Consider the following 27,896-nt stretch of genomic DNA (forward strand, 5'->3'; position numbering starts at 1 on the left):
TTGTTTAAGTTGCTTCATTTTATGTGATAATACTTTCTCTTTAATTCTCTTTGTCACCTTCTTCATGTCTTTATCCATTTTTTGCAGCAATTCCACTTTTTGTTTGATGGGCATCGAAACATACTTTCGTTTTGTAGATCCTTTGAGAGCTCCAGCATCGGAAATTCTATTTGACATAATCGAAAGTTCAAGTTTACTTTTATAAAATTGCTCTTACAGTCTGAAAAAAGTAATAAAAAAAAGTAATAAGCCGGATCCAGTTCGAAGATTAAGGAACAACGCAATCATCAGCATTAACTGAAATAGATAATTAGATAATTTTAGCTTATACCGTCCATTATACATTAAACGCGCACGCAAAAACGTATTCTGCACTTGCGCACATGCATATGCGCAGTTGTAAAGGTTTTACGCACACGCGTAAACGCCTATGCGCATGTGTCAACTCGGCGTATGCGCAGAAAGTTTTTAGCTTTGAGGTCTGGATTATGGGTGTCCGAATTAACGACTTTTGACTGTATATGTGTTTGCCTAATTCATACAAGTGTTATCTACTTAAGAAAAGATATCTTTATCAGGAACGTTTTGGGAGAATTGGTTCATACTTACATTACATATATGGAAAACCATGGAAATACCCCTGCAGCAAGCTCTTCACCAGAATTTGAATTAAGTTAATCACTATATTATGCAGGTTTATGTATAGTTATATTTTTTTGGCTGCAGAGTTTTGTTTGCTTTCAGTATTAAATTTGATGCAGATAACATGCGTACATTTGATGTCTGATATAAATCTGATGCATTAATGTAATAGTTAAGTAATAATAATGAACCAAAACTGCACATAAAATGATATGTTGAGTTTACTGTCACAGTTTAAACATTAAAGAATTTTAAATTATCAGTAATTAAGTATGTTTTTGATTTGCGTGAACCTTTAGTTTGCGATGTCCGAAAACCTTCAAATTCGTGGTTATCATCTTCATCTTCGTCACCATGAAATATGGTAGCTGGCCATAAATTATGCCAAGCATTTTTTAACATATCTGGAGACACGTCCTCCCAACACGCATATGTAAAGTATACAAAAAAAAGTTTATGGCTTTGAGGTCCAGATTATAGATCATTCCAGATAATGGATGTTCAGCTAATTGATTAAGACAAAATAGGCGAGTGCAGTTTAAAAAAAAATAAAGTGCTCTTTTTGAAAGACCTTTTTAAAGAACATTGGCTCATATTTATGTTACATATGAGTAAAAACAAGAAAGTTACTTGCGCAGCCATCTATTTGCTTGGATTAGAGCTGGTGTCAGCGGGTTTATTTACTGGTGGATAGATCAGTGTTTTATTACAATTATTCCCTGAGAACCTTTGTTATTACAATGCATTACAACCATTTCTAACTCGTTAATATTTAAACAAAAATGTTAATTAAAAAACTATTTATTTTTTATTATAGTTTCTTTGATAAAGCAATGTTCATTGCTACCATCATTACTGGTGTTAGAATTTTTTTTAATTACTGTTACCAAATATTGGTACTTTTGCAGTCTTAATACCAGTCACATAAGTGTCAGTTTCAATGATTTGTTATGATTCTTCCATAACAACATTTAAAATTTTGAAGGGCCCATCAGCAGCTGAGCGTTAAAGTTGTTTAGCACTGGTAGTTCGGTCTGAGTTTCGAATCCTGCATGGTTTGGCTGCGTGGGCGTTTTCATGGTTTTCCCCTTGTGTAACATTTATAACATAGTTTCCTTTAGAAAATACTTCATGAAGGCATCTCCCCTTTGGCAGATAGTCCCTGAGGCTTTGCTGTAATCACATAAACCAAACCAAATCAAAACTTTGAACTGTTTGTTTATTTATTTGATAATAAATAGTTAGGTTTAACAATTTATTATACATTATACAGAGTGCTCATAAAATATTTGAGAACATTTTAACCCTTTGAAGGGCACATGCTGAATCTTATACAGTCAAATACCGAAAATCTGCCGACCTGAAATCCGCGTTGCCGCTTTGTTATTTCACGAGATTATTTAGTACTGCCTTTTTTTTTTATTTGGATATTTTGTGGATATTAAGAAGAATTAAGAATATTTTAATTTCCAGCCCTTTTTAATACAATGACAGATAAGAAATGCATTCATGATTTTACTACTTTCAACGTTAAAACACCTAAACATGTTGCATTGACCGTAATGCAAAAAGTGCAAATTCTGCAAAAGATAGAGGCAGGTGCTACTCCTAGGTTTAGAGCAGAATCGTATGAAATTGCATGACATACGGAAAAATAAAGAAAAGCTGTTGAAATTTTACAACAACAGTGATTTTAACACCGGAATCCGAAACTAGAAATCTTTGCATCAGGCGAAATCAGCAAAACTCGTTGCTGTGTACATATAATACAATGAATAATATAATCAATTTATATATGTAATAATAATTTAATGCATATAATAAGTTATTGCAATAATGTATATAATAATTTAATTAAATGTATCTAATATGCCTTATTTATTTTGCACTTTTAGTCTGAATATTGTGATTTATCCTTTCTGTCCTGAAATCTGCACAACCTCTGGTCCCAAGCTTTGCAGGTTGCTAGACTTCTACTGTATATTTACTTCATTGCAGTCAGAAGTAATAACTGACAGAAGATTATTTTTACGGTTTTAAAATCGGTATATAATATATACTGGCACCCACACTAGGGTACCATGCCAATAGACGGCAGCACCAGTCTTCTCCTTTTCAACTCTGGGACATGACAGAATTTCTTTATATTATAACAGTTTATGATGTAATAATTTTTTATGATTAATTTATAAATTGTTTAGGATTCAATACAGTACAAAGTCCGCAATCCAGATTCATTGGGACTTCAATGATTCCGGATTAGGGGTTTTTCTGGATTATAGATTATCAATTTAAATCTGGTAAGATGGCATGCAGAAATTACAAAATTAAAAATATGAAACCGTAATTTATGAAATAAAGAGCAATTATGATCTAAAGGGTTCACAAAAAAAATATAATAATAATATTTTTTGTTTACTTTATTAAACATTTCTTTCAATGTAAGTTGCTTTGTTTTTTATGCTAATACTTTCTCTTTAATTCTATAAACAGACATAATTTCTTGTTCAGTTGCAGAGTTCCACTGCTCGAGTCCTGTAATTGTTGTGTCGAGAATACCGACTAAATTGTCAATCGAAATTTTCCCGTTTGCAATAATAACCTCTCTGTCATTTTCTTCAATATCGGAAGCGGTATTTTCTGGATCTAAAACCATACTACAAATTTTGCCATCTGTTGATTGATGATTGGGGCATTGTCGTCACAATGAAAAACTTCTATTATATCATCTTCATTTATTACTGCTTCTCCACATTTCTTTACAAAATCCAATAACTGGAAAATTTCGCCATCCGTTGATTGATGATTGGGGCATTGTCGTCACAATGAAAAACTTCTGTTATATCATCTTCATTTATTACTGCTTCTCCACATTTCTTTACAAAATCCAATAACTGGAAAATTTCACTTTTAGTTTGCGATGTCCGAAAACCTTCAAATTCGGGGTTATCATCTTCATCTTCCTCACCATGAAATATTTTAGCTGGCCATAAATTATGCCAAGCATTTTTTAACATACCTGGAGACACGTCCTCCCAACGCACATATGGAAAGCATACAAAAAAAAAAAAAAAAAATTATGGCTTTGAGGTCCAGATTATATATCATTCCAGATAATGGACGTTCAGATTACAGACTTTGTACTGTATTATGTTCATGAAGGGAGGGGGAGTTTACTGACCCTGCATTAAGACTGAATACAAGTATACTAGTTTCTTTTTATTCTTTTTTTACTCCACTTGAGTTTCATTCGTCTTTGTTTAGCTAAAATTTCTATTTCAGCACTTCACCCTTTTCCAAAAGAATCATCAATTTCAAAATTGCCGTCTGGGGTCAAAACTTTACACAATTGTAGGGGTTAAATGTGGCATGTTAGCCTCCAAAAGACATCATCCGTTGCTTTGTGTTTTCCAAAATCCTAGAATGCGACGAAAATGAAAAGAGGTGATTGACAACTAATTTGCCATTCGGGAGTCACGCCTTCTTCCCTTTGTGTGGTGTAATGAGATCACAAAAAAGGAAAACTCGCCTAAAATGGAAATGCACTTAAGGTCCATCTCTTAGTGTAATCATAAAAACTGCTGATTTGAAAGCATGCTTTTATTCTTTAGGGAAATTCTTTTTCATTCTTTGTTAATTTCAGATGAAAGACTAGGGAACGTAAGAGAAATTTGCCCTCTGGGTTAGGATACAAATAGATTGTTTCCAAAATAAATTTTCACAGTTGGTGCAAAGAGGAAAAATATTTCTAAGGCACGTTTTAGATCCAAACTAAAATTTGTCCAAAAGTTGAAAAGCAGCCCCTAGGAAGGTAAAGGGGTTGAAAATCGGAATAAAAGCTTTGAGGTGTATCAAATAATAAAATTGTTTAACGGCATTTCATCCCGAACAAAAAGATATATTACAACCTGTATTTACAAAAAATAAAAAAGGGACCCTTACGATCCTTGATAATTTAAAGTATGTGTGCGTGGAGGAGTGAGGGGGGAGTGATTTTCGGTATCATACCATGAAGCATGGTTTTTTTGCATATTATCTAAAGCATAAAATATAACTTAAAAAATGTTTCATACTTTCTCAGCTGAGCTGCAGTGTTTCATTTTTCAATTTTTTTTTATTTTTCAGCTGAGTTACATCTGCTTGTAATACTAGTTCATTTATATGTTTCTAGTTATACTAGTTCAGTTACAGCATGATATGATTTACACAGTGTTATATTTGCTAATTTTTTTAATAAAATAATAATATTGAATTTAAATCAAATTCAAAAGCTTTTTACCCATATTTTAACATAAGTATCTTCAGCTGGGTTGCATCATCGAAGTGCATAAAAACATAAATTTTATTTTTAAAATTTTAAATTTCTACTGAAATTTTAAAAGTTTTTGCCTTCAGACTTACATACTATATTCAAGTACCCATCTGTATAGATGCACTTCAAAAGTATGCAAAATTAATTTAACAAACAAAAGTTAAGAATTGGCAGCTACCAAAATTCAGGATTTTGCTTTAGATTTTTTTAAGTCTCAATTTTGTGTCCTTAGGGTCCATAAGTTATAATTCATGCCAAATTTTACCACAATTTAAATTATTTTATATACCGCCCCTCAAAGGGTTAAAAGGTAGTAGAGGTATAAATAAGTATTATTTTGTTATATGATGTATGTCTAGAAATGATACATTTAAGTGCTGGTGACGAAGGAAAATGTAAAGGTGAAGGAAAGAATGCCCGAAAGGAAATTTAATAAACTATTTAATGAGTGCTGTGTTTTTTTTAATTATCTGCACCCTCGTTGAAAAGTTGTAAAATAGTGTTCATGAGACAAAGTATGTCATGAAAATGTATTTATGAGACAACCCAGATACACATTATAGCACTCATCTGTTTTTACCGTATGTAATACTTGCTTTGGCAGATGCCAAGTTGGAGCAATTCTCCGATATCTTTTTTAGTGAAAACAAATCGCTGTGTGCATGGAGAGAACACTAGCGCAAAAAAGGATTTCTTGAGAAAGGTAAGTTTTTTATTATTGTCCCCCCCCATTTTTTAATATAATTCAATATTATTAATATTGTGTAGAATTCTTAATGCACCTCCATTTTAAAAATGGCTTTTGCCGTTCAGTCATTAGCTTGGTAAAAAATTAGTGATCAATGAATTCATAATTTTTTTGGAGGGAATTGCAGATAATCAGAAAATGTCAAGTGCTGTTTTATAGCAGATGCTGAGATAAACAACTGACATAAGATTTTAAGTAAAATTTGTCAATTTCATCCTTTTCTTCAGAAAAGGAAAGTTTCTGGAAACAGGGACCCTGTATCCGTTTGCTTTCTAAATTGTTATTATTAAACTACTGCTTGTCTTAATTTTACAGCAATACATTTGTTCTTCATGCAACCATTGTCTTGTATTTTTTTATATTCAACATTATTAATTGTGCATGTAACACAGGTAGCTATAATTTTTTTAATATTACTGTTGATCTTGCTGTTGCCTTTCATTCTTAAGCTTAGCCTTAGTTATATAAAATGTTATGCAGTTAATTATGGTAATAAAAAACTGTCATTTGACACCAATGATCCTAAAATTTATTCTGCCTCAGACTTTTAATGAATGCTGCTTGATGAACTTAATTAAAAAGTTATCCTTATCATCCATATTTAGTTGCAAATCCCTTTCTTTTACATTCATTTTACAACCTAAAAATAAAAAGGAGAAAATTACATGATCTAGTCAGTTTTAAAGAAAGAAATAAAAAACTAATGGTGTTAAAAAGCTTACATGAATAATTATATGAATATCAACATTATTTTTGTATTATCATTCTATATTTTACAATGCTCCATAAAAATTACATTTTACCTTCAGTATCTGTACACATTATGGTTTAGATTCTTGTTTTTAAATTCTTATAATTTTTTCTCGTGTATTTATACATACCTAGTTCAACTTCAAATTGCCTTATTATGGGTTTGACATTCTTTATTCTGACATGTTTTAACACTACCAATTTAAATTTAGCAGTGTGACTATGATTACCTTCATATATCATTGCTATTTAAAAGCTTGAAAATACATTTACTTATTTGAACTGACTTTGACATTTTCACAAATATTATACAGACTAATTTAAATACCTCGTGTCAAAATTCTCAACCATGGAAAGTAGAACAGGTCCTAAATCAACTCTAGAATGCATCATCAGTGTCCATAGTATTGTTTTGTTATTAATGGCTAAACATGAAGCCCAGGAAGAAAACAGTAGAAAACATTTAAATTTTGCAACTTCTTTGTGCTTTTAGGAAAGGAAGAGGCATCCACTCTCACAGATTATAAAGATCTCTTATACTTCTGTCTTTATGAACAGATCTTGAGGACTGGATCTCTACTTGTATTGTCATTATTTTCTGTGTCCACTCCATTTTTTTTTTTTTTTCCACCTCCACTGAACAGTTGAACGTTCTTGTTATTATATTATTCATTAATATCTAATATAGTGGATTAGGATAGAGTTTGTGTTTTGCCAGTTTGGATTAGGATAGAGTATGTGATGTCTTTTAAAGCTCTGTGTATGTTAATGGAAAGGGGAAGATAATGGATTTGTTTAGGCCTTTGAGATTTGAATGAATGAAGTTGAAATACGTTTGTAAATAATTCCATTCTGAGAAAGCCCCCAAAATTGCTCATTTTTATGAGACGAGGTAAGTGAATTGAAAGTGTCAGAAAGGTTAAGTAAGCAAAAGGTTAAAACACTAAAAGGTTTGGGAAGAGTACATTAGAGAAAAAAAGTATGCAAGTAAGTATAGTAAGTTGAAGTGTCATTTTTTTATTGATTTAATTCCAGTTGTCTTTTACATGCTATCTTTCTCATTATGATTAATATCTGTCTTTCTCTTTAAATTAGGATTTAGTTTTGGAAGTAACACTGCTCCTGCCAGTACCACAGGCTTCTCTTTTGGTGGTATTGGAACTACTACTACTACATCTGATTCAGGTTTTTCATTTGGTGCACCAGCATCTTCATCTGCTCCATTTTCTTTCACTGGTATTGGTGCAACAACAACAACAGCTCCTTCATTTAGTTTTGGAGGCTTTGGAGCTACAGCTACAACTACAACATCTGGGTTTTCATTTGGTAATTTCCCATTAGTTGAATTTTGATTGGATTTTTAGTTTTTTTATTCTGAATTTTTTCATATTCTGCTGAAAACTAGCCAGTTAAATATTCCAACAAAAAAGATACTAAATTTTACTTTATAAATTTTGAAATCTAAGAAAATTTATAAATTTTGCTTATTTCAAAATTATATTAAAAAGAATAATGGAAGAAGGGGTATTAAAATTCTAAATACATCTAATTTTAGTTAGCAGATGCTTAAAATAAGATATTAGCTATATCATAAATATACTTTTAGTTAAAAGTGAAATTAATATACAGTCAAAAGTCGTTAATTCGGACACCCATAATCCGGACCTCAAAGCTAAAAACTTTCTGCGCATGCGCCGCGTTGACACATGCGCATAGGCATTTACGCGTGCGCGTAAGACCTTTACGCGCACGCGCATATGCGTGTGCGCAAGTGCAGAATACGTTTTCGCATGCGCGTTTAACGTATAACGGACGGTATAAGCTAAAATTATACAATTATCTATTTCAGTTAATGTTGATGATTGCATTATTCCTTAATCTTCGAATTGGATGCAGCTTATTATATTTTGCAGACTGTAAGAGCAATTTTATAAAAGTAAACTTGAACTTTCGATTATGTCAATTTCCGATTCTGGAGCTCCCAAAGGATCTACAAAACGAGAGTATGTCTCGATGTCCGTCAAACAAAAAGTGGAATTGCTGCAAAAAATGGATAAAGACATGAAGAAGGTGACAGAGAGGTTAGTGAAAACGAAAAAATTTCGATTGACAAGTTAGTCGGTATTCTCGGCACAGCAGTTACGGGACTTGAACAGCGGAGCTTTTTAACTGAACAAGAAATTATGTCTGTTTATAGAATTAAAGAGAAAGTATTATCACATAAAACGAAACAACTTACATTGAAAGAAATGTTTAATAAAGTAAACAAATAAATATTAAGCTTCTTTTTTTGTAAATTTTGATACCCTTTAGATCATAATTGTTCTTTATTTCCTAAAATACGGTTTCATATTTTTAATTTTAGAATTTGTGCATGCGATCTTACGAGATTTAAACTGATGATCTATAATCCAGAAAAATCGATAATCTGTAATCGCCGAAGTCCCAACGAGTCCGGATTAACGACTTTTGACTGTACTGGATTTTTACAAATGACTCAATTTCAAATTGTTGAATGTAATAAAGTACTGCAAATAAAAAAATTAAAAAAAAAAAAAGTACTATGTGGAATGATGGAAATTTCCTCCAAAGTTTTCTTATACCACTGTAAATGTTCAGTGTGTGTTCTTTTTACATGATATGTGTATCTAAGGCAGGGCTTCTTAAACTTTTTTAGTCGCGACCCCTTTTTATAACTGAAATTTTTTTGTGACCCCTGGCCCCCATTTATTTAGGGAAATTTTGTGGGACCCTATAAGCATAGCGCAAATCCGACACGCCTGTGAGTGAAGCCGTCAATTTTTTCTCTTGTACTGTAATATACTATAGCAGTTTTAGGTCATTAACTTTAATTTTAAGACATAGAACAATGTGAAAATTTAAAATAAGTAACAGACAAAATGACGGTGTCACATGCGAAGCAAGTAAAATGAACGTTTATATTATAAAAAGAATGCGTTGAAAATGTTTACATTTTATCTTGGTCTATATTCTCTTATCTTTATCTATTTTCAGATACATTGTGTAAAAATATTTGGTGATTGTAAAATTATTATAATATGTTAAAGAAATTACAAAAATGCTAAAATGTTTCGTGACCCCCTGCTGCAGGTCCCGCAACCCACAGTTTAAGAAACTCTTATCTACGGAAAGATCCATTGCTACCCATCCATATTGCAACATTTCCTCACTGATAGTCACCAAAGCAACTCCAGTGCAGTATTGGGACTCCAATAATGTTGCTGTCAGTGGAGAAACATAAATATCAGTTTTAGCATGTATCCCAAAAGGAATAAAAATCACTAAGCATAAAGGAAACCTTTGTGCCCATCAGACTGAGTTGTCTTCTCCATATTGATCGATCCAACGGTACCAGAGTTCGTAACTCAAGTAGTCACATATTTTAGTTTGTCAACAAAGCAAAGTCCTCTCTTGTTGGAATATGAAATTCTGAAACATCTTTCATGAAGGAATACTACAATTGCGATATAGCAAGATACGTGATACCCATGACAGTGTAAAGACACAAAAAAAAGAAAGGACTTCATCTCTGATATACCACAGAAGACATTTAATTTTAATAAATCCCATTTCTGTTAGCTAGAGCATGACAGTTTTGTATGCTGTGTACCTGGGCATTGTAATAATTTATCTTACTCTCAAATAAATGACTTTACATCACCTAATATTAGGCGATGCCAGAATCAGCATCTTGAAATGTCTCTTGCATGTGACTACAAAATTTGACTCTAAATGTTGCATCATCTGCAAACAGTGTGGATTCAGTTCTAGATGCCATTGCGAAATCTTACAGATAGTTGGTTATTGAACACCGCGACCTGGTTTTGAATTACAGAGAAAGCATGGGTATTTGTAAGTGTATAATGTCAGTGCTGCAAGAGGGCAATCAAAATACATGGTCAATGAAAGCCCTGTCAATAGGTTGATGTAAAAATATGAGTGGAAAACCTTCAGACTGCCCCCTGAGGTGTTATCCCTGAAAAGAGGGATGGAACTGCGTAGTTTACACTCTGGAACTATACTTATATGACCAATGGTGAATTTCTGGTATTCTTCCCACTTCTATCTGTACCTGTAAGCTGGCTTAAAAATGTGCATTACACTGTAATAAAACAGTCTGAATTCAAGTATTGTTGTGTTCTTTCTATCTCTACCAATTATCACTTAATTTTCATATTTATTATCCACTTTATTATATATATAATAAGACAGATATTCTGCAAGAAACAAATGTTGAGTAAAACTGGTTACTGCTTTTGCTTTCATGTGTTCTTAAGCTTTTCTGATTGTACATATGTATGGTTCTTGTTTAAGGATTTTGCTTACATACTTAAATTGTAAAATTATTAAGAGTTTATTGTTTGTGGATGTTAATGCCTCTTTATATATTGCACATTATAACATGTAAGCTTTGTATTTTATTTATGACTAAGCCTAATAAATTTTTATATTCTAGGTCAGCCATCAGGTTCTTTAGGTATAGGTGGTGGAATATTTTCATCTGGTATGGGTATGCAGTCATCATTTGGTAATATGGCAGGTAATTCAGTTTACTCCATTATCTAAAAGTATTCTTTACAATACACAGTTGAATATCTTGTTAATGGACACTCATGAGACCAATATTCGTTATCAGAAAATATGTTTTAAATGGAAATGCATTGGTTTCTAACTGGAGAGCTGGAGATTCAAGAACTGATCATTAAAGAGAGTGTCTGTTAACAAAGGTTTGATTTTATTTTCCTTGAATTGAATTCACAATTGAGTCGTCCTTTTTTTTTTTTTTTTTTTTTTTTAGAACTAAGCTCACATTTTTTTAATGTAATAAAGCCTAATCTGTAAAATGGATCTAGATTGAATGTATAATTTTCAACAACTTGAAAAGAACAAAAATCCAGTGGAAAATTTGGCTACGATTAAGACTGCATATTATTTACTTGCATACAGTGAAAGTAAACAATCTTAATTCAGAATCCATGTTTCTTTCCATATAAACGAAATGCCTCCTTTTATGTATTTAATATTTTCAGTGGCTAAATATTATAAAACTCCTTATTTTCAATATATTTCAAAATTGATGCTAATGAGGAACTATGGAGAAATTGTAGTTATTCAAAATGATATTGAGTACTACAGTGGCAATAAAACTACCATTGATGAATTTTGCTGAGTATTTTGATAAAGATAAAAGTTTAATGAAACAAATGTTAATAACATACTTAAAAATTCAAATGAACATGTTCAAAGAAACCAAAAAATACCGTATTTGACGGCATATAAGACGCACTTTTTTTCCTAAATTTAGTCTCAAAAAAGTTACCTGCATCTTATACGTGAAGGACACGGGTTAACTTTCAATACTGCTGAAAACTTATTCAGAAAAAGAAAGAAAATAATGTAGATTTTTTTTTCTCACCCCACCCCCCACCTCAAAATGGATTTTTGGAGGATTGTTTCATGAAATTAGAAAATGTTCGTAGTTGCTTTCTGCAATCTTTCTATTTGTTTTGTCTAGTATTAAGGTCAAAACATTGAGACAAAAATAAGCTAAAATGTGCCACTATGACACTGGAAATGCATAGTGTGTCTTAAAGGAAAACTACCAGAAAAAGAACATTTAACATGTTTTTCATTTTATGGTTTTAATTCTGTAACCCAGCAGTATTAGGAGGCAAAGGGTTTAAGTCAGAGCTGCTCCTGGGATCTATCAAAGAGAAATACTGAAGTTCAAATGCAGTATATTGGGTTTTTTTAAATAAAATTACAGATTATTCACAAAGAATAATGTAACAAAACAAAAATCTTAGGATATGGCTTTTTAATTTTCTCAAATATGTATGAGAATAATATTTTTAAATATAGAAAACAGGTTATGTGTGTAAAATCGGCACACACTTCAAAATAATTGTAATAATGATATAAATTTTGTTCTGTAATTTCAGGAATACAATGAAATTTGCTTGCTTCATTATCTGATTTGTTTAACCACTGTTTTTCTAAAAGAGTTTTCAATTATGTAGGAAAGTCAACCATCTTATTTCTTAAATTATGAACCTAATTCTTTTTATTTTGCTGTAATAGAAGTAATAGGAGCCTAAATAAATTACAGTTTCTACGAAATCAAAGTTTCTGCCTTAAAAAATTCTCCTTAATTATTATAAATATTAGCTACATCATGTGTAATAAAAAGCTCTATAAATATCCCAATATTAAATACACCAAAACTAACTTATATATATATAACAACTTCTAAAATAAAGCAGTTGACTGTGAAAGAGTATTCAATAAAATACAATTACGAAATTTTGGAGGAAAGTTACAACTTGTGTCATACAGCAATCATTTATTGAAGTTTAATTAAATTACCTTTGCGGCGACTTCTACTTGTTACATTATTTTTCACAAACGCTGGTATCACAGATAGCTGAGTGGTCAGCGCGCTGCCTTGCAAATGGAAAGGTGTCGAGTTCGAACCTCACCCGCAGGCAGTATATAATTCAATTAGCTTTTCTCATTTTGAAACGTGTTTCTTATATTTAATCCTGAATCATTATATTCTTATTTTACCTATCATTATTGTTTTCATTTCTTAGTTTATTCATTATTATTATTGTTTTTAATTTAGTTTAAAAATGTACATTGCAAATAGAAATCCTTATGTAATGATATGTCTGCACCTCTTTATCATATATCATCTACAAATTCTCTCTTTATTTTTACTTTATTGCATATTTTATCATGCACATAATTTCTCATAAACTGTCCAAAGTTTGAACCTCATTCTAAATTCAAAAATAAATAAAAAGAAAAACAAAAGACCAAGGGAGGGGGAGTTAAAAAAGTATGAAGTTGGTTTTATTATATGGTGGATGCTTATATACTGTATTCCAAACCAATTTTATAAATCCTAATTTTCATACAATATAGAATCTGCAAGTCTGTCTAACTGGTTGATACTCATCCTGAAGTAATTAAAAAAACAAGTAATATACAAAGCAAAACAAAAAAAAAGAATCAATTCCTACTTAGAGCCATAAAGAAAAATTTAAAAAATACAAAAATAAATAAATAAAAATACAAACAGAATTTTTTAAAATTAAAAATTTTAAAAATTGTATTTGAACTTGAGTGGATGAATAAAAGCATTTTATGTACTGAAAATTTGAACAGGATATAGGGAGAGTGTGAGCTAATAGTAGGAATTTAATAATTCTGGATATTCATTTCACAAACGAGGCAGTAAAAAAAAAAGAAAAAAAATCTCTTTGAACAGCTCGCTCTAAATAAATCTTTTGGACCCATTCTTACCATTTTTTTGCGGTTTTCCCTGTGCTTAATAATTGTACTTAATAGTAAAGTTTCAGCTTTAAAAAAATCATCTGATTCGGACAACTTGCCGCAAACATACAGAAGCACAGCGAAATAATAAGATACAGCTCTGTTGACGCTATATTACAGCGTCACGTGACTTTTGCGCAAAATAATTCTATTGGTTAAACGCACTCTTCTCAAGCGTACTCGGTTGGATGCTTTTATGCTGGTAACGTAAAAGCGCAGCTACGTTTCGAGCGTACTCGTGTGGGCAGGCCTTAAGTCATAACAAACTATTTATTGCTAATATTTAATTTTTTACCTGAAGCTTTGACATACTGCATTATCAGCATCATTTATTTATTTTTTATTGTCATATTCTTTTGAATCTTTGTAGTCATTGATTTAATGGATGTTGAGCAATAATAGTGACTTGTTTGATAGAGGTTAGAAAGGTTCTTAAAATTGTAATCTTATATCGTCTCAGTTTCAATATCCTCCTTCTCCATTTCTTTTGGTGCCAAAGAATCTGATTCTTTTGAGAATCGTGCATGACAAAAACAATTTTCAATTGTCCTTGGAGTCGCTGAATTCCATACAGAGTGCAGCATATAAAGAGACAGAGACATGCACAATGCAACATATGAACCAAACTTGCTGACTTTTTACTCACACTGCAATGTACTTATCACCGAATTCCAAAGCCAACTGATGAGATGTTTGTAGGGGTGGAGGGTGAAAGTAGCTTATATAAACAGAACTGGCTCGTGTCACAGGCTATACCGAGGGTATTTCAAAGCCATGTTAACCTCCTTTTTAAGAAACATGTGAAGTCACCTATCTTTCATTTCACGTCCTCTTAAATCCCTCCTGTGAGGCTGGTGTTTTCTGTATTTTGTTCATTCTCAGAAAGGAAATCTTTTCGTGTTAAGTGATTTTTTGTTTTGTGTGAACTCTTTGCGGCACAGTGTGTCCGGTGTGGAGACACCTAAAAATTCCCTTCTGTACACACAGAAAAATTGAATGAAAAAGGATTTATAGGTTACTATAAGTTGCTCTGAACCTTCTTTATTTATAGTAGATGGCAGCTCCAGTCCATATATTTTAGCCATGTTTAGTTTTTTAAGGCCCTCATTTTTCAAAGAAATATTCCAGACTTTTTTTTAGGGTATAAAAGGAATTGTTTGAAAAGAAATTTCTATGTTATTTTTTTTTTGGCTGTATGCTAATCTCCTTATTCTATATTAGTTTTAAATTTTTACCTTGAAATTTTACTTAAAATTAAATGGCGAACCCTAGGTGCACCCAGACCGGGCTCACTGATAATCTAGGACAACTGAGAGTCTGTATTCTTTGTTTCTCCGCATCTCATCGGTCAGTTCATTGACAGCAATGCTCGTTTCAGCACTCTTTTTGAAGCTCTATTCAATCAGTGTGGGGCACACCCACAGAATTAAAATGATAAGTGCTATCTTTACAAAATTTTACTTGTGTGCTCCTCTAGGCCTTCTTAGACTGCCTACCTTTTTTTTTTTTTTTTAAATCAAAATTCCAACTTTAAAAGGTAGCGTGCCGGAAAGGGTTAAGAGAAACAAAATGCATGAAAATACGTAGTGGTTTACCGGGACCGTTGTATTATTTCGTGTTAACCTATATTTTGTCTTATGTGTTTTCATGTTAAACATATTTCACTGTATTTGGGTATGCGTATATTTGTGAGGGAAGCTTTTCATGCTTAAAGATGAAGAGTAAATATAGATGCTCTTTGACAGACATTAACGTGCAGGCTATGATAAGAATATCAGCAAGCAGTCTCAGTCCTGATTTAAAAAAAGAAAAGTTGTGGACATTTGTCTCATTAAACTGATTCTAAAATTAAATGCGCTTGTAGCGATAGATGATATGAAAATTGCACAATAAATAAATTTAATAAAACTGGTTCTATTTTGTTTAATTTATGTTTATTGATTTTCATTGTATAATTTATACCTTTTCTGAAAATGTATAAACTTAACTAATGAATGCAATCATTTAAAAAGATGTGGCCCTCTGTTAACTTCCTTTTCCTCAAAGTGGCTCCAAACCAAAACAGTTGTCCACTCCTGGTGTAAATACTTCAGTGATATAATGACTCGTTTGAAGTGCAATGTGACACACTCTCGTTTATAATATAAATTATTTTCCCTTAAGATAAGGATAAAATTTGTATTTAAAAATGTATAAAAAGATGATTTCCCATAAAAAATATTTTGGTACTTTCTGATTGTCCACATCCTCGCTGAGAAGATTAATGAGGCAAAGCAATGTGTTGCAAAAATAGTTATGTAGTAATTTACAATGTTATCAAAATGAATGCTGAGATTTCAAAATTTTAACATGCAAAATGTAATCAATGTATTTATTCTAGAGATACTTCCATGTAGAAATAATCAGTCATGGTCATTTGACCTAGAGGCATATATATGCATCCCTGTTTGAACCCCCAAAAAGTCAGGTAGGCTGAAATCTGCAGATCATTGTGGCCAAAGTAACAGTGCTTTGTCTAATAGTGCTACGTCACCAGTCCACCAATAATGTAGTAACATGCTGTTCCACACTTCATTAAAAAAGTGTAGTGATATGCCATCCTGTTGCAGAATAAAACTAGGCAAGTTATCTTGTAGCTGTGGGTGATGCCACTATTAGAGCATATCTAAATACGCTACTCCTGTCACTGTGGTTTCAGCGAAAAAGAATGGTTCGTAGGTCTTTTCAGAGGATACTGCATAAAATACATGAACATCCAAGGAATCATATTCATTTTTACTATTCCATGTGAATGTTCAGTACCCCAAATTTTTACTTAGGTTATGCTTGTTCACTAATCCAGAAATTTGAAATGTTGATTCATCACTGAACAGTTCAGAACTTTTCAGAAAATTCATCATTTTCCATTGATGGAAGTGTATCTTGTTTTCAGTTGCTGCACCAACTGCAAACTATACAGTTTCATTGCAAACGCTTCCTAAGAACTCTCCACATAGTTTTCTGCAGTACGTGCAGTTCTTGTCCAGCATATTTTAGGGCTTCTCACCTAGCTGTTCTGAATGCAATGAACCACATCTTCTCCCATTGAAGGACAACCTGTTGATTTTCCATTGCAAATACAGCCTTTTTCTTGAAATTGTGAATACGAACAATGACTTGCATTATCATTCAGCACTGTATGCCTGTATTTCTTTTGGATACGGTGCCAAACAATGATAATAGTCTTCCTTACGTAACACTCAAGCACATGAAATGCTTTCTGCAGTTGCATCAGTATGCTACAAAAGTGTGGTAATTAACTAAATATTTAATGTGGTAACTTATGTGGGTAATTAACTAAATACAATGTTTTCCTCCTTTATGTTCGGATCATAGATGCTTATAACAATTGCACTTATGGTGCCATTTATTTGTGAAGTATAAAATACAAACTCATATTTGTAATCTGTATATATTTTGAATAAATACATTAATTATATTTTGCATAGTAACGTTTAAAATCCTAGCATTCATTTTGACTTACCCTGTATTTATGTGCTTGCAACCCAGGCACATAGTTTGTGCCTGTTTTGCCAGGTCAGCAATACCAAGTTTGTGCAATTATCTGTGGTTTTTGTTTTAAGAGAAAACAGATTGCTGTGCATGGCAAAACAGCATGAAAAAGTCAAAATTTTCTCTTGGAAAAAGGCAAGAGTTTTATTATCAATGTTTTTTCCTTTTCAGTTTTATTGATTGAATGCTCTTGTATGGAATTCCTTATACATCATCATTTTTAAAATAGTTGTTACCTTTTGTGCATTAGTTTGGCATAAAAGTAAGTCACCAAGAAGTTTGCAACTTTTTGGTATTCATACTGATAATCAGAAAGTACCAATAGTGCTTGGAAATATTTTAGGCTGGTATTGAAACTAAGATGTTGTTTTTAGTGATCGCAAATAAATGTATTTGATGTTCTCAGTCGAGTCAAGAAGAAGTCTTCTTAAAGAGGAATATTATTATTACAAATGTTAATGTTTATGTTCTCAAAAATAGTGGTCACTTTTAGACGTAGTTATGAGAGAATTTACTGTGTTCAGCTGTGGAGCTGTAGAGAATTTTGCACTAATTTAAAATTTTTATGTAGTGTGTTTTGATTATTATTTTATAATTTTTAAGGTGCAATGGGGCAAGTTCCAGCTGTAGACAATGTCACAAGTCTTGTGACTGCTTTAACATGTCCTATGCTGTATGGTGATGAGCGTGATACAATTATTGCAAAATGGAACCAGTTACAAGCCTCATGGGGTACTGGGAAAGGCTATTTTTCTCCTAATGCTCCTCCTGTTGAATTTACTCCAGAAAATCCATTTTGTGTATTCAAAGTAAGTGATTACAGATTACAATGGCAGATACTTCTTTGTTATAGCATCCTCCAACCATATTAGGCAATTTACATTTTCACCAAGATCTCAGCTATAATTTCACCAAATTCGTGAACCGTGAATGTAGAAATAAATATACAGTACAAAGTCCAAGATCCGGACGTCCAATATCTGGAATGGTCTAAAATCCGAACCTTAAAGCCACCAACAAAAATTTTGTTAGGAATTTTTTTTAATGCTTTATGCATGAGCATTTGATTTTTTCCCCCATAAGAAAGCATGTGTAAAATCCCGATTCTTAATTTCACTTTAGTATTGAATAAAATACCTCGTTATTGAAGAAATAATCATTTTAGCATAAATTTGTGTGATCAATAATTTGGCTCCGTGGTTGTGTATCTGCTTTTACAATTAAAGGATTTTGTAAAGAAATGTGGAAAAGCAAGTGAAGATGATATAAAGGAGTTTTTCATTGCAATGGCAATCTTCCAATCATCAATAAATTAATAAATGGCGAAATCTGTAGTATGGTTCTAGATCCAGAAAATGCCACTACCAGTAGTGAAGAAAGTGACAGAGAGGTTATTATTGCAAATGGAAAAATTTCGATTGACAAGTTAGTCGGAATTCTTGACGCAGCAACTAGAAACTTGAGCAGTGGAACTTTGTAATTGAACAAGAAATTATGTCTCTCTATAGAGTTGAAGAGAAAGTATAAGCACAAAAAATGAAGCAACTTAAAGAAGTTACATTCAAAAAAATGTTTAATAAAGTAAACAAATATTAAGCTTCTTTTGGGAAGGGCGTAAATTTTGATACCTTTTAGATCATAGACGCTTCATTGTTTCATAAATCACGATTTCATGTTTTTAATTAAAAATTTTTTTGTATGCCATCTCACTAGATTTAAATTGATGATTTAATATCCAGATGAATCCCAAATCTGGAATCGCTGAAGTCCTGACGAATCCGGATCTCGGACTTTGTACTGTATAATAATAACAATAATACTGACATATCATTTCTTAAGAATATTTTTAAGAATCTGTATTATTATTATTGTTGTTTTATCGCATGTATAGTGAAGAATCAAAAGTCATTTTGCCTCTGCATGGATGCAACAAGTTCTTGGTAGATGACTGGAGACAGGTTGTACCAAATTTCTAAGCAGCAGCCACGCAAAGTCAGATATTCCGACATGGTGGTGTTTGAGCTTTGAGCTGCCATTCTATGGTATCCTAAATGTTCTCTATTGAGTTAAAATCTTGGGAGCTAGGTGACCAGGAAATTGATTGAAATTAATCCTTATGTTCTTCGAACCACTCCAACACAATTTGAGCCTTGTGAGAATGTCCCCAAAACAAAATACCACCACCACCAGCAGCCTGAGTAAGACCTGAGCAACTATTTGCCTGGAAAATGGATACTCTGACGTGACTATCAACAAGTTGAATCAAAAATTGTGATTCATCCGACCAGGCTATTGTCTTCCACTTATCCATGTGGTCGAGTCTGGATGTTCCCATGCCGAAATTCTGAGGTGTTCCAAAACACTTGGACTTGCATCGTGTTGGGCTGTCAGCTGAGCCACAGTCTGGCACCAGTTTTGCTGTGCCAAGTGGGACAATCTGCGATGTTTTTTTTCATTGATGATGCATGGACGTCCAACAACTTGCCACTTACTGCTAGTTTCACCACCATTTATCCACTTTGCTTAAATACTAACAACATCAGATCGTGACCAACCTACCAGTCATTCAGTTTTAGAGATATTTGTTCCAAGTCTTCAGGTCATTACAGTCTGTCCTCTGTGAAATTTGCTTAGATCAGGAGCCTTTCCCATCACTTGCGAAAGTAATTGCAAGGATTACCTTTCTCCAGCAGCAGTTAAATACCATTCGCACTTAATCACGTGCCCTGCACATCATCCAGCCAAGTTCATTGAAAAATGTGGGGAAGGTCATAATGTTTTGGCTCGTCATTGTAATTGTTCCAGTCAACTGCAGCAGTTTCACATATATTAAAGTGTTTGCTACACCATTTCATGGACGACATTTTCTTTCCCCAGGAATACATAAATCTAATAGTGGCGAACGATATTCTGGAACCACATAACCAATTTCCTACATGGGGGCCCTTCTTTGTTTTGCAGTTTTTTACATTGCACCTCCCAAACACTTTGCCGTTAATATAAAGTTTCATGTTGTGGCTGTTTTCACTTACTCATTTTTCAGGTGAAAGACCTCTCTTTCGAAAAAATGGTATGACGTCCACCTCATTACTTGGCTAATTAAGGATTGACCTCATGTTCACAAAAAAAAAAAAAAAAAAAAAGAAAAAAAGAAAGAAATTAATGTGTTTTTAAATAAACAATGTGAATTCTAAAACATCGTCAAAAAATGAATAATATAAGAACATGTAGTGAAAGCAAGAATGCAACATTGTGCTAATATACAATTATGTGGTGAGGTATAAGACCACGCAGTCAGTGCTAATGTACTATCACATGGTGAGGTATAAAAACACACAGCCAGATTTTGGTGAGATAACTCAGTTGATTGCCGATTCAATCTCAGGAGCCACTATAGGAAAAGAGGTACCCATCAGAACAAATAAGTACATCAGTTTTTGTTTTAATCTTTGAAATATGAATAATTAGTAATCTTGTTAAATTTTCAACTTAACTTTCATGCAAATTGATAAAAAAAATAAATATATGTTATCTGATGAGCGAGTTTGGTAATTTAAGGGACTATTGTACATTTGATTGTTGTCAGAATTTATTTTATTTCAAGGTTAAATTTGAGTTATAGGTAACAGGTAGAATTAATGAGGTGTTACATAGCTTATATATATATATATATATATATATATATGTTTATATTACCATATTTAGAGATATGTAGGTCTCTGTATACATGCATATAGTGTCAGATGTATGAGATAAAAATGTACATCAGAATTTTAACTTTAGTTTACAATAATCCCTTAGCTTTTCTATTTATTATTATTATTATTCCCCTTTCTGTCCTAAAACAGTAATTCTTATCATAAATCGCTTTAATCTGCAGCATTTCAAAATTAATCCATATTGTGTGATTCTTGCATAATGCTAATCACACAGATGCTTGTAACTGTTTAACCAATAATAATTTCAAATTTGGGAACCAAAACTTAATATTAGCCGAATGAATCTTAACTAATCTTTTGAATCGAGTGTTCATCTTAGAAATGCTAACTACCTAACATGTCACTGCTTACTTCTCTTTCATAAATTATTATCATGATGGTGTACAAGAGCACAAATATGACCAAGAATGGGCATTCAGATTGTTCTTATTAAGCTGTGTACCACTATCTTAGGGCTTGCATAGAAATAAAATATGTTCAGTCGCTCATGAATGTTGTTTTGTGCCATCAACTTCTAAATTATCAAACATTTATGTTGTGTATGTGATGAAAAATTAAATCCGAATTCTGAAGATGTTTTTTTATTCTGTCTAATCTATTACCCAAGCTATTAAATTATATATAATTATAGCATAGTTTTGTAGTGTCATCTGAGAAATTTATTATTAATTTCAGCATCAGTAATTTATTAGAGAAATCCAACATTAAATTCATTATTTTTTTTCTCTTTCAATTTTAGGCAGTTGGCTATAGTTGTTTGCCAACATCTAAACCTGAGGAATGTTTAATTGGCATTATCTTTAACAAAAAAGATCAAGAAATACTGTCCCAACAACAGCAGTTAACTGATACCTTGCATAAATGTTTTGGAAGCAAGCCAGCAATATCTGTTGTTATTGATGGAATCAAAGCTTTATCAGAAGACAGGTATTTATCCTTTAAAAATAAATAAATTGGAAGTATGAAATTGGAACAAATTATGCAATAGCATATCCCACTTAACCCCCAAAATATATTACCTTCTTATTTTAAACGATTCTTAATGCATATACAATAGGTGCTCATCACAATGATTAGTCATTGTAGCAACCACCCCATTACAACTTAAAAAGGCAACAAATGGTGAAAATTTGTTAAATCCAGAAGGTTATAGTGACCATTCATTTTTAACATCATTTTTCTTTAGAGCATGCGGGGTTATTATAACTTTAAAAGACGCTTTATGAGATTTTAATATTATCTATATTATGGCAAGATAAATATGTGGATTCTATACGAGATAATTCAAGAAAGTGAAGTTTAAATTATACAGTCAAAAAGTCGTTAATTCAGACACCTATAATCCAGACTTCAAAGCTACAAACTTTCTGTGCACGGCTGCGAATATGCGTGTGCGCATGCGCATAATACGTTTACGCATGCGTGTTTAATGTATAACGGAGGGTATAAGCTAAGCTGTTAATGTTGCAGATTGCGTTGTTCCTTAAGCTTCGAATTGGATCTGGCTTATTATTTTTTGCAGACTGTTAGATCAATTTTATAAAAGTAAGCTTGAACTTTTGATTATGTCAAATAGAATTTCCGATATATATTGACTAATATGTAAAGGATCTACAAAGCGAAAGTGTTTCGAAGTCCATTAAACAAAAAGTGGAATTGCTGCAAAAAAATGGATAAAGGCATATCCTTTGTTTCTTAACCATTCCGAAATCTGTTTATCAATTTCACGCTGCTCTGCGCTGGGAGGGGGGGAAACGCTGTGGCGCGCAATGAATTGGAAGTTGATCTGTCAGCACTATCCTTATCTTCAGGGCAGATGTTTTTATTTTATTTGGCTTATAATTCCTTATTAAATGTAGTATTTCATCTCAATGTACTCCGTCTTTGATATGATTTAAATCAAATTCCTCATCATTATAATTCACTTCCGATAGTGAAGAAAGTGACACAGAGGTTATTGAAAACGAAAAAATTTCAATTGACAAATTAGTCGGTATTCTCGACACAGCAATTATAGGACTTGAACAGCGGAACATTGTAACTAAACAAGAAATTATGTCTGTTTAATAAACTTAAAGAGAAAGTATTATCACATGAAATGAAGCAACTTACATTGAAAGAAATATTTAATAAAGTAAACAAATAAATATTAAGCTTTTTCTTTTTGTAAATTTTGATACCCTTTAGATCATAATTGTTCTTTATTTCATAAATTGCTGTTTCATATTTTTAATTTTATAATTTCTGCATGCCATCTTACCAGATTTAAACTGATGATGTATAATCCGGAAAAATCGATAATCCGGAATTGCCGAAGTCTCGACGAGTCCGGATTAATGACTTTTGACTGTATTTCTTTTAGACATAACAAAACAATTCTCTACAGCTGAAGCTTGATCATGAACATACATATATAGGCCAAAATATTTCTTTACTGCTTCTCAAAATTACTGGGAGGCATATAAGGGCTGGATACAATCACAGTTACATGTGAAATCAATTACAGTTATTCAATTACAATACCTATTATGGTAATACAGGGACTGGATCAAAATGACACCAAGTTTTGCAACTTTTGATGATTTTTCCCCAAATTTGATGACAAAAATTACTTGCCAAAACCATTGCCAGCTTGGCAATATCTTGCCAAATTAGCGAGCTAGCCATTTACTCAGTGTTAAATAGACTTGCCCCTCCCTATATTCTTACTTTTCCAGCAAGCTTCACTCCTTTAGATTTTGATTTTACATTATACAAAAGAGATACAGCAGTTTCATATGCAGTTGCACTAAAATATTTATCTATGTACAAAATTCATAGCATTGCCCCTTTTCCAAGGACTGCACATCCCAGGCAGTACAATCCCTGGACAGAAAGCCATACTTACAGTTAAAGCAAATCAATGTAATACTAAAATGATAATTTCAGTAAACGACAAGTCAAATACTAAATTCAATAAATGAATGCATAAACTTACAAATTTAGAAACAAATGAGACCATTGTGTTATACTATTTACATTATATACACTATGGCAGTGGTTCTCAACCTAATAACGCGTACCATCTAAACAAAAATTGAGAAACTTTAGTACCACTACTACATTAGGTAACGATTATTTTTCAATTTTCACAATAGAAATATTAAAAAGCATATTTTGCCATTTGCACAACCTATTGGCTATTTATATTACATTTGCACACGTAAAAAATATTAAGATTAAAAATTGATTACCATTTTTACTATCAAATTTTAAGTTATAATAACATAATTCTAAACTTTATTGCAAAATTTGGACCTGTTTAAGAGAGATCAATTTCTTAACGTATGTCTGGTCTTATTTCACTTAGTTTTAACTGTAAATTAGAATCCATTTTTAATTTAATTCTGTATTTATTTTTCAAATATAACATGGAAGAAAATCCTTATTCACACAAATAGGTTGTGCGAAAAGGCAATAAAAATTTAATAGCTTTATTTGAAAATGCCTTTAAATTCTTTTTTGAGGTTCAGCCAAAAGTTAATAAGTGTGTTATTTTTGAAATATTCAGTTAGAGTTCGATCATAGGAAATGTCTGTCAGTTGTTCTTCTTCATGAGATTTTTTAATTTAGTACTTGAAAATATTTTATTTTTCTCGTGTGTACCACCGCTTGAGAACCGCTGCACTCTGGGAACTACTTACTATGGCCAAAGTAAGAGGCTAACTTGTAGTAATGAGTGACTTCAAGCTTAGAATTCGTTGACTTACGGATCCAAACTACAGTGTTATTCAGCATGTTTAGGACTGTGTAGTGACTATAGTTTAGGAGAGTCCTTTCCATCAAATTGGATTCCATAAGCACACCTTGTCACTTTTGTTGAAATGATGATTAAGTGTCTTCTTAGCAGTCATACACTCTTTTAATATATATCCTAGTTAGTTATCTTCTAATAAAAGCCCTGTAGTTGGTTAGCTTTTTTGTCTTTTTAAAATCTTTGCTGTAAATGGGGATGGAGGTTCAACCTTGAATTTCTTAATAATTCTAATTGCTCAGTTTTCAATAAGCGTATGAGTTGAGATTAGCAGCCGTAGCTTCTTAATGTTTTTAATCACACAGAAAATAGAATTGCTATATATATTTCAAAAGACTCCTTCTGGGCCCATAGCTTGAAGCATAAATTTAGGGGTTTTGGATGAAAATATAGCATTTATTATGAGAAAAGCAGGGTGCATTTTACTTCAGCAGTTACTTTATTCAAACAAAATGTAAAGCAGGTGTTGGCAGAAAACCAAAAAATGCATATACTTATGGAGATCTCTATGCAGGCATCCATAAGGGAATAAAAAACATTAATCATTGCATCTCAGGAAATGAGAGTTTAAAATATAAAAATAATACCAAGAATAGTAATCTGTTTGATGTTCGGAAAGGGGGGGAAAGGCAATTAATTTCTAAAAAGTGTCAATAAGTGTTCATAGTGTTTTGGTAGATGCCGTGTAACCAACAAGTATCCTTTGTTTTTATATTCAAATCTATTTATATAAAAATTACATAATATCAGTAATTATATATTTTACCCCTCATTCTGTATCTTGTCTTTTTTTTTCAAATTGTTGCCATCAAATATTATCACCCTGTATGATATTTAAAAACATTAAATAAGGAAGAATCTGCATGCATGTGTGTAGGTGTCTTGCATTGTGAAGAAATGACACCTAGAGCCATCAACTTTTGAATAACATAGTCCTCCACCCGAAAATAGGCATCTATAAGCCTGAATTTGTTCTATTTCATATTTTTTGTTATGAATTTTTGGTTAAGAAACTCAACAGTTTCAAAGCGAGCACTGGCAACACATTGTACGGAATAAATTATTTTTATCTCCAGCACGCGAGACTGTCTATTGAAAATTCTAAAGGCATGCTGTTTTAAAGAATTTTTAGTCCAAATGGGGGTTAGCCCAAATCCTCTTGAAAAATGAAAAACGCCCCTTTGGACATAATATAAAGTCTAAAAGCTTTCAGATTTTTTTTTAATTTAATTTTATTTATTTGTTTTACTCTGCCAGTTGCCCATATTTGTATTGGCTTTACTTTAGTAATGAGATAGTTATTAAATACAGATGTAAATATGATTTTTTACCCCCATCTATGTATGATTCAGAACTGAAGTTGTATTCTATTTGCTGGAACGTTTACCAACTGGCTTAACAAGACGCATTCCATCAGCTGAGGTCTGTAGTTATATGGAACAGCCTACGGTTAAACCTCAAATATCTAATATGGGAGTTGTGAGTGCTGCTCCCAAAATAATGCCAACTAAAGAACAACTTCAGCATTATCTTGATAATCCTCCTGCTGGTGAGTTTATATGTTTAAATTTTTCTTTTAGTTCATTACATAATGATATATTAATTTACAAATAACTAAAAAGAAAATTTATTTATTTAAGACATTTTCTATTGTTCATTGAATTGCTTGTATTTGCAAAGTCTTTACTGTTAAATTATAAAGAAAAAAATATGTATTATACTAGCTCAGTTGTTAAGTAAAAGTCTTTGAATTTTGTTATTCTCTAATCCAAATGATGTTATTTTAGTATTATTTTTTGCTCAGTGTATCAGTTTTGCATGAAATTGCATTATTTTGAGTAACAGTAAAAAGTATAATAAATTCTCAATTTTGCTTTCTCAGAGCCATATGAGCTGGTATATTAGTGCATACTGACATGGAAGTAAATATCCGTTTTCTCTACCAAATAAAATATAACTGTATCATGGTAGAGGGGGAAAAAAAAATTATGAAGCTTCTTAGCTGTAAAACTCATTCTAAGTCTCTTTATTTTTTATTGCTGGAAAAATTGTTTAGTTTATTTTGGAATAATTAAGAATTTCGTCATTATGACTGATTACATTTGTCAGTGGTAATCATCATGTTTCACATCATGACTGATGGTTAAATGCATAAAACTGATCTTGATTCATTTGAGCTGATTGCAGAATAATGATAAAATGAAATCAGATCTCCCCTCTCCACCTGCTTTCTCTTTTAATTACTTTTCTTCAAATGTAAAACTGTATTTGATTTCTTTCACAAAATCATTTAAATATTTTGAATGATTGAAAATTATTAATAAGTCAAATTTAATTTTTTTAAGGTTCTCATTATATTAAAAGAGTGTCATAAGAAGTGATCTTTAATACTTTTAACCTTTACTTTATTCAAAAATAAAGTTTAATCTTACTGTACAAATTAAAATATTTGAAACCTGCTGATATTTCTATCTTAATACTGTATAAAAAGGGACTAAATGTATTATGTGAACCAAATGTAAAATATATTATTATTTTAGGCATTGAACCAATAGTATGGAAACAATCCAAACTTGATAATCCAGATCCAGAAAAACTGATTCCTGTGCCATTAATTGGATTTCAAGAGCTTTCTCGACGAATGAAATGCCAAGAATATGAAACAAAGCAGCACCAAAAAAGACTGGATGTAATTGTTTTATTTTTGACACTTGACTGATATAGTATAATAACTGAGTTATACTGTTACTGCAGTGGGGCATATATCTTAAAAAAAGTCCTTTTTTAAAATTAAAATTCTATTTAGTAGAGTATTATTTAACTACCAAAAAAAAAAAAGTAGTATGTGATAGTAAATTGAAGCGATGCACAGATGTTTCTCATATGCTTATAAACTTATACATGCACTAACTAACAGTGATAACTGCATTCTCGAATTACATATTTTGATTTCTATTCTTTCTCAAGTTTTGATGATTTTAAATATATTTGGAAGGTATAAAAATAGCCTGTTTCATTTGA

General features: G+C 31.9%; 1 protein-coding gene across 2 annotated transcripts in view; it reads left to right on the top strand.

Moving 5' to 3' along the window:
* Nup54 (nuclear pore complex protein Nup54) overlaps positions 1-27,896 on the top strand; it is a 56,369-nt gene that overhangs the window by 10,692 nt on the left and 17,781 nt on the right. For both annotated transcript variants that reach the window (XM_035370683.2, XM_035370682.2), the window contains exons 3-8: positions 7,548-7,778; positions 10,930-11,013; positions 17,967-18,172; positions 21,822-22,009; positions 26,228-26,424; positions 27,416-27,564. In XM_035370683.2, coding sequence (XP_035226574.1) covers positions 7,548-7,778; positions 10,930-11,013; positions 17,967-18,172; positions 21,822-22,009; positions 26,228-26,424; positions 27,416-27,564 — 1,055 coding nt within the window. The remainder of the gene's footprint in view (positions 1-7,547; positions 7,779-10,929; positions 11,014-17,966; positions 18,173-21,821; positions 22,010-26,227; positions 26,425-27,415; positions 27,565-27,896) is intronic.

The sequence above is a fragment of the Stegodyphus dumicola genome, chromosome 8, assembly GCF_044657685.1.
Source record: "Stegodyphus dumicola isolate Sdum_Otavi_A_Nest chromosome 8, ASM4465768v1".
NCBI lineage: Eukaryota > Metazoa > Arthropoda > Arachnida > Araneae > Eresidae > Stegodyphus > Stegodyphus dumicola.